Source organism: Lethenteron reissneri, chromosome 4, assembly GCF_015708825.2.
Source record: "Lethenteron reissneri isolate LAM-NWPU_2019-01 chromosome 4, ASM1570882v1, whole genome shotgun sequence".
NCBI classification, from domain to species: domain Eukaryota; kingdom Metazoa; phylum Chordata; class Hyperoartia; order Petromyzontiformes; family Petromyzontidae; genus Lethenteron; species Lethenteron reissneri.
This window is the reverse complement of record NC_083782.1, coordinates 9,451,297-9,457,296: the sequence shown is the minus strand read 5'-3', so window position 1 is coordinate 9,457,296 and position 6,000 is coordinate 9,451,297. Positions and strand designations below refer to the sequence as shown.

Here is a 6,000-nt window from a genome sequence, read left to right as displayed (position 1 = left end):
TGGGTTGGTGGTGGTGGTGGGGTGCAGGGCGGGAGAGTCGGAGGAAGGAGGAAGGGAGGGAGGGACAGGCGTGTCTCGGACGAGGAGGCGATTCTTGCTTCTAGCAGATGAGCAGCAGCAGTAGCAGCATACGGATTGTGCCGGTGCCTAGTAAGCTGAGCAGCCCTGTAATCCTGACACATCCTCACCGCATCCATTCGCTATCCCAGCCAACACCCCACCCCACCCACACAGTCTCAGCATCCCCCCCACTCCTCTCTCTCTCTCTCGGCCCACCCCTCCCCTCTCTCTCTCTTCTCTCTCCATCCCTCCCTATTCATCACCTTCCTCTCTCCATCCCTGTGTGTGCGCGCGCTGCATCATACACAGCCCGTGTCTCTGCGTCTACGTGCACACACGTACATCAAACCCTACACACACACACGCACGCGCGCGCACATTTACACACACACGCACGTCTATACATTTTACTGTGTACGTAATATATTTCATACAGACGTACACACACGCACAGGCGTACACACACACACGAAGATTCTACAGCTTACTAGGCAATCGGCTATCAAGGCAGTGCCGTGTTCATCAAATGGAGTGAGTCACATTTATGTCATTATACGCATGATCGTTTTGTATTAATTGAGCAATTTGTGATTTCATGCGGTTTGTTTTTATATTTAAAAAAAATGCACACAGGTATAGCGTCTTTTATCGAATGCTATTCTGTTGATGATGCTACCTGTCTGTATACTGTTAACATTATTTTGTAGATCGTACGCACGGAGCCCAGTTACCTTTAATACTGTTGCTATGTTGCCATATCCTGCACCCTGAATAATGTATTTGTATACAACTATATACATTACTGCCTGCACGCCGTGTACATGCATTATTGATACGCACCCGTTCACCATACCGGACTGCACGGATATTTCATGGTTTTACGGCTCGCCTCATCGATAAGCTGAGGAATTACCCGACTCGCGTTTGTCTCCACCCGTGCCGCTGAACGGGAGGTTGATGGGCTAGGCTCGGTGACGTCATCGCCGCGATCAAATGGGCGTGGCTTGTAGGGCGGAGTAGGGGGTTTCCCGCATTCGGGAGTCAGAATTAAGTAGGGGGGCACCAGCTAAAAGTATTAAGGGGGTCCGAGTAGCATCGCTGCCAACCCATTATCAGTGCCTTAGCTGACTACAGATCAAGTCAGACCTCGTTGGTCACCCCGTGCCCCTTATACATCTCGACGTTCATCCGACAGAGTCCCATCACAAGGGAGAAACACAAGCAAATAGACTCTATATTTGTTGCCCGATTTGAAACGGCTGTGCGCCGTATGGACATGAATACTCAATTTCCCTGTGCAAGAATACGGGGTAAATCCTATGGGTTGACAGCTATGGAGTATCTTCTTGGTTCTTTCGGTAAAGTCACGTAGAATGGAAATAATAAAATAATAAAAATAAAACATAATAAAATAATTCTCACGACGTTTCGGCCACAACGCAAGAATATTAATCCCTGCAGTCACGAAAGCTTTAAAATCGAAAGCTATGGAGTAATTAATTAGAGATGGAAAACATTTCATTGAAAATTTTTGGTCGATACAGTAACTATATTACACACTTGCACTGCATGTTTTAAAGCACATTCTACAATAAAACCGATTTCGAAGGGAATACAAATATATAATAGGCGACGTTTCGGGCAATGACCCCTCTTCGGAGCACATAGGACCAGAGAGATTTGAGTGAACAACAGTTGGCGACTGGCACTCGATCACACCAGAGGACCCTGATGAATGTGACCGCTTCTGAAGCTGAGTGCAGTAAAGTTGAAGCGCCCGTCTCCTGCTCGCCACGCACTCCACACTAGCGGCTCTGCACGTTGCGTCTGGCAGCACACACGTGCACAATTAAGCAAGTGCGGGGCTCGTAGCATATGTAGCTACTTGTGCTACTCGGTATAATCCGGCACTGGCTGCACGCGGGGTGATGTGGGAGACGGATGAGCAGTATCGAGAATCCTCGCGTCCGCGATTTGACACCTCTTAACCGCAACACAAAACAAAAACCATCGCCGTTGAACAGAGACGCGTGGGCAGAAACGTCCCGGATAAATGAGTTGATGAGTGTTCGCGTCCTGTCAGCTGCCGCGGGCACAGCTAAGAAGATGCGTCCTGCTGCCGTGTGTCACTGTGCAGTCTGGCAACAAAACAAAACAATCCAGAATGCATATTCTTATGTTTTTTCGGTAAAGTCACGTAGGTAAAAAAATTTAATAAAATAAAAATAAAATAAAATTTATTTTTATTGTATTTTACTTTTATTAATTTAAAATTAAATTATTTTTATTTTATTTTTATTTATTTTACTTTTATTAATTTAAATTTAAATTTTTTACCTACGTGACTTTACCGAAAAAAACCTAAGAATATGAATCCTTGCAGTCACGAAAGCTTCAAATTTAGAATCCAGAATGCACCCCATCTCATCAGACCTCGGAAGCAAATCAAACGAATAATCACGACAATTTTTATCCACCGGTTAGTGCTGTACTAGTGACGAATTGGCACGTTCTGTTTACGTGACAACCCTTACTAGTTGGCTGTGTCGGGTGGTGACGGGTTTAACGACACATTTATATATTTACGCGATCTAACCTCCCCCAAAAAAACCTCTATTATGGATGATATTTGTCGCGAAAGCCTCTTACGTGTTAAACTACAATTTGTATTTTTTTAACCAGGTCAGACCCACTGAACTTCGCAGTATTTTTCGGAAGCCACCTGCCACTCACACATGGCAGCTCAACCCAGCGGCTTTTCGACGTCGTGAGGACGTTCATCGCAGCAGCCCAATATTCAGTCTAAAGCAGAGTTGAGCGATTGTATGTGGGACCACCCCACGCCAAGTCTACAGGTGCTAGAGGTTACTGCCGTTGCGGTACCGTGCAGTGTGCAGCAGAGGGCATTGCAGCAAAACAACATTGTTGTGTTGCACTTCTATGGCCCCCCCCACCACCACCACCACTACGCTCACGATCACCGGCTCCACCATGTCTGGTTCATCCAACAGTGGATATTCATGACATCTCTCGTGTATTAAAAAAACAATTATACGTTTAAGTATCCCATTATTAGGTGAGCATATATTAGCGCGTGTATTTCATGCGCAAGCGACGCTGTTTGGAAGTAGAGTGTGTGCTTACAAGTGGGTACAGCTTGTGCTGGTGATATCGATGGACATTGCAGTTTGCATGCTGTGTGGGTGTTTTTCACTGCACATGATATATGCCGAATGGCTTTCCGTTGTTTTATGCTAGTAGGGTATAACTTACGAGGCGTTCATACCCAAACACACGCTGCCTTTCTTGCGTGTGCGGTATGCACTCGATGTTGAACTTCCTTCACGCCGTACGTAGCCAACCGTGCTAATTGGAGGCGCTGCGTTTGATCCATCGCTTGCGAAACGTTGAGTGGTATCCCCTCGTACGCATGGGGGGTTAATCTCCGGGTTCTCGTCTTTCCAAGGTTTCATATTCTTAGGTTTTTTCGGTAAAGTCACGTAAAATAAAATACAAATAAAATAAAAATCACGACGTTTCGGAGGCAACACAAGCTTCCGTTTTCAGGTGGAATCGTCACAGGACGATAGCTGTATCAAGTAAATGAAAACTAATTCATCGTCACAACACGCTTGCTGTATCAAGTAAATGAGTTTTTCATGTGATGTGGTGTTCTAATTATGTCATCCTGTAATATAGTACACGTAGGTGTGCATGCCTGGTGTGAGAATAATTATATTGGCATGCTGCTTGTGTTCAGTACAGCAGTATCCATAGTGTTCACGGGTGTGGCTATGGTGATTTGTTTTATTTTATTTCTACCTACGTGACTGAAAGAACCACACAGTGTGATTATGGTATAGAGAGTATTGGAATGCACAACAACCTACACTCTCTATGCAATGCATTGGCAGCAAGGCTGCAGTGTTTATATGGGATGTATGGCTTGTGTATATATACAAATACAGAATTTGTATCCGTAGGCTCCATGGATGTGATTATACATCGGCAGTCTTCACGGATGTGGCTATGTTATATTGGGGTGCAGTATGCGTTAAGATATTCGCGGCACGGCTGATGTTGTGCATTGAGTTGCTTGTGTGTGTGTTGGGTAACGAATATCCGAACCGGTCCTGGGACACGCCTAGGTCGACTCAGACTTAAACGTGAACCTAGTGCGGAGTGTGATAACCATCAGCGTTGGGGAGACAAAGGTGGCCGGGCGTTATCCAGGCCGGTGCACCTCCCACTCCTCGTGCGCCATGCCGGCCTGAGTAGGTGCATACAAGCAGCACTTGCCCCAGCGCTCCGTTAGGGGCTATATGGGGGATCTTTGTTTTTTGCTTGCGTCCACCCGTGCGCGTCGTCAATTAGCATGCACGCCCGTGCTGCCGCTGCTGAGGCATGGCATGGGTGTGGTGACTCCCATAGGCAGCAGCAGCATCCACCTCCACCACCATGCACGCGCACACACACACACGCAGCGTGCATCCATTGTGCACACAGGGATATCCCACACACAAAAACAAAGATCCCCCGTATAGCCTGTAACAGACTGTTGGGGCAAGTGCTGTCAGTGAGCACCTATGAAGGCGCAAAAAGGCCAGCACCACGCCCGGCCGCCTTTGTCTCTCCAGTGGCGATGTTGACACACCGCACAATGTACTCGTTTGTGGCTGAGTCGACCTAATGGAGTCCCAGGACCGGTTCAGATAATTACCACTGATTTTGGCCGTGGGCGGGAATCGAACTCGGCTCGCCAGGTTCGTAGCGCAGCGCGCTAACCGCTACACTACCGCTCCCCACAACGCACAGCACACACAGCACACACGCGCGGGCAATACCACCACGCAACACAAACACGTAGACCCACGTGGTCAACGACATGACGCAATGCACAGCTTACCCAAATTGTGCATAGCATCACACACACACAGAATACGAACATGGGTGTGAGTCTGGATTAATTTATATAATCTTGGATAAGTATGAACATACTTTAATCCTACACTGGGGATATGTTCTACAATTTTTTGGATGAATGCAAGGAAACAAATTAATTCAGATAATAAAATTGTGTATGCTAATGTTTTTTTTCGGATTGCTCAGAAAATGCGACATCGCTTCTATTACATAATCTCTGTGCTAGCAATAGTCATTGAATAATAACGTCAACTTGTTACGCGCTGCCATCGCATGGAATTCACTCCTCGCACTCGTAGAGAGACAGAGACAGAGGACGACTCAGAGGCGCTCGGAGGAGGAACCACAAGCGAGCTTAGGGAAGGCAGCAGCAGCAGCCAGGCGGTGATCTGGCGCTACCAATAATTGCCCGAGCTCTCCTGTCCTCTACATATGAAGATGTTTTCAGCGAATCAATGAGCATGTGGCGGGGATCCGGAGCACTTGGAGAAAACCCACAGCGTGCGAGGGAGCAACGCTCGATCCCTCGCCTGGTGTGCAGGAGGTCGTGCGTTAGATCCCAACAATTCGAGTACGACGTTTCGCCAGTAATTACAACTAGCTTCATCAGGCGACAGCCAGATTTGTGGAGAAGTCCACCTGTAAATGCTGTGGCTTGGCTCTCCAACACACCGGTTAGTGCTGTACGAGTGACGAATCGACACGTTCTGTTTACGTGCCGGGTGGTGGCGGGTTTTAACGACACATTAATATATTTACGTGGCGATCTCACCCAAAAACACTCTATTATGGATGATATTGGTCACGAAAGCCTCCTACGTGTTAAACTCTCCGATGACGCACGACTCGAGGTTTCACAAGTAGTGCAACCTATTTGTTTTTTTTTACAGAATTTGAATTCCATCACCTGATTTGCTTTTTTTTATTATTACTAACAAACTCCAATCGAGGCGAAGCGTCACGCCCTCGGGAGGTCACGCGAACACCTATGAAGGCCGGAACGGCACACGAGGGGTG

General features: G+C 47.1%; 1 protein-coding gene across 1 annotated transcript in view; it reads left to right on the top strand.

The window, feature by feature from the left end:
- The first annotated feature begins 314 nt into the window (after positions 1-314).
- LOC133350751 (paralemmin-1-like) overlaps positions 315-6,000 on the top strand; it is a 101,061-nt gene continuing 95,375 nt past the window's right edge. Inside the window, exon 1 of the mRNA XM_061565476.1 lies at positions 315-591. Within this exon, the coding sequence (XP_061421460.1) occupies positions 587-591 (5 nt within the window). The 5' untranslated portion in view covers positions 315-586. The remainder of the gene's footprint in view (positions 592-6,000) is intronic.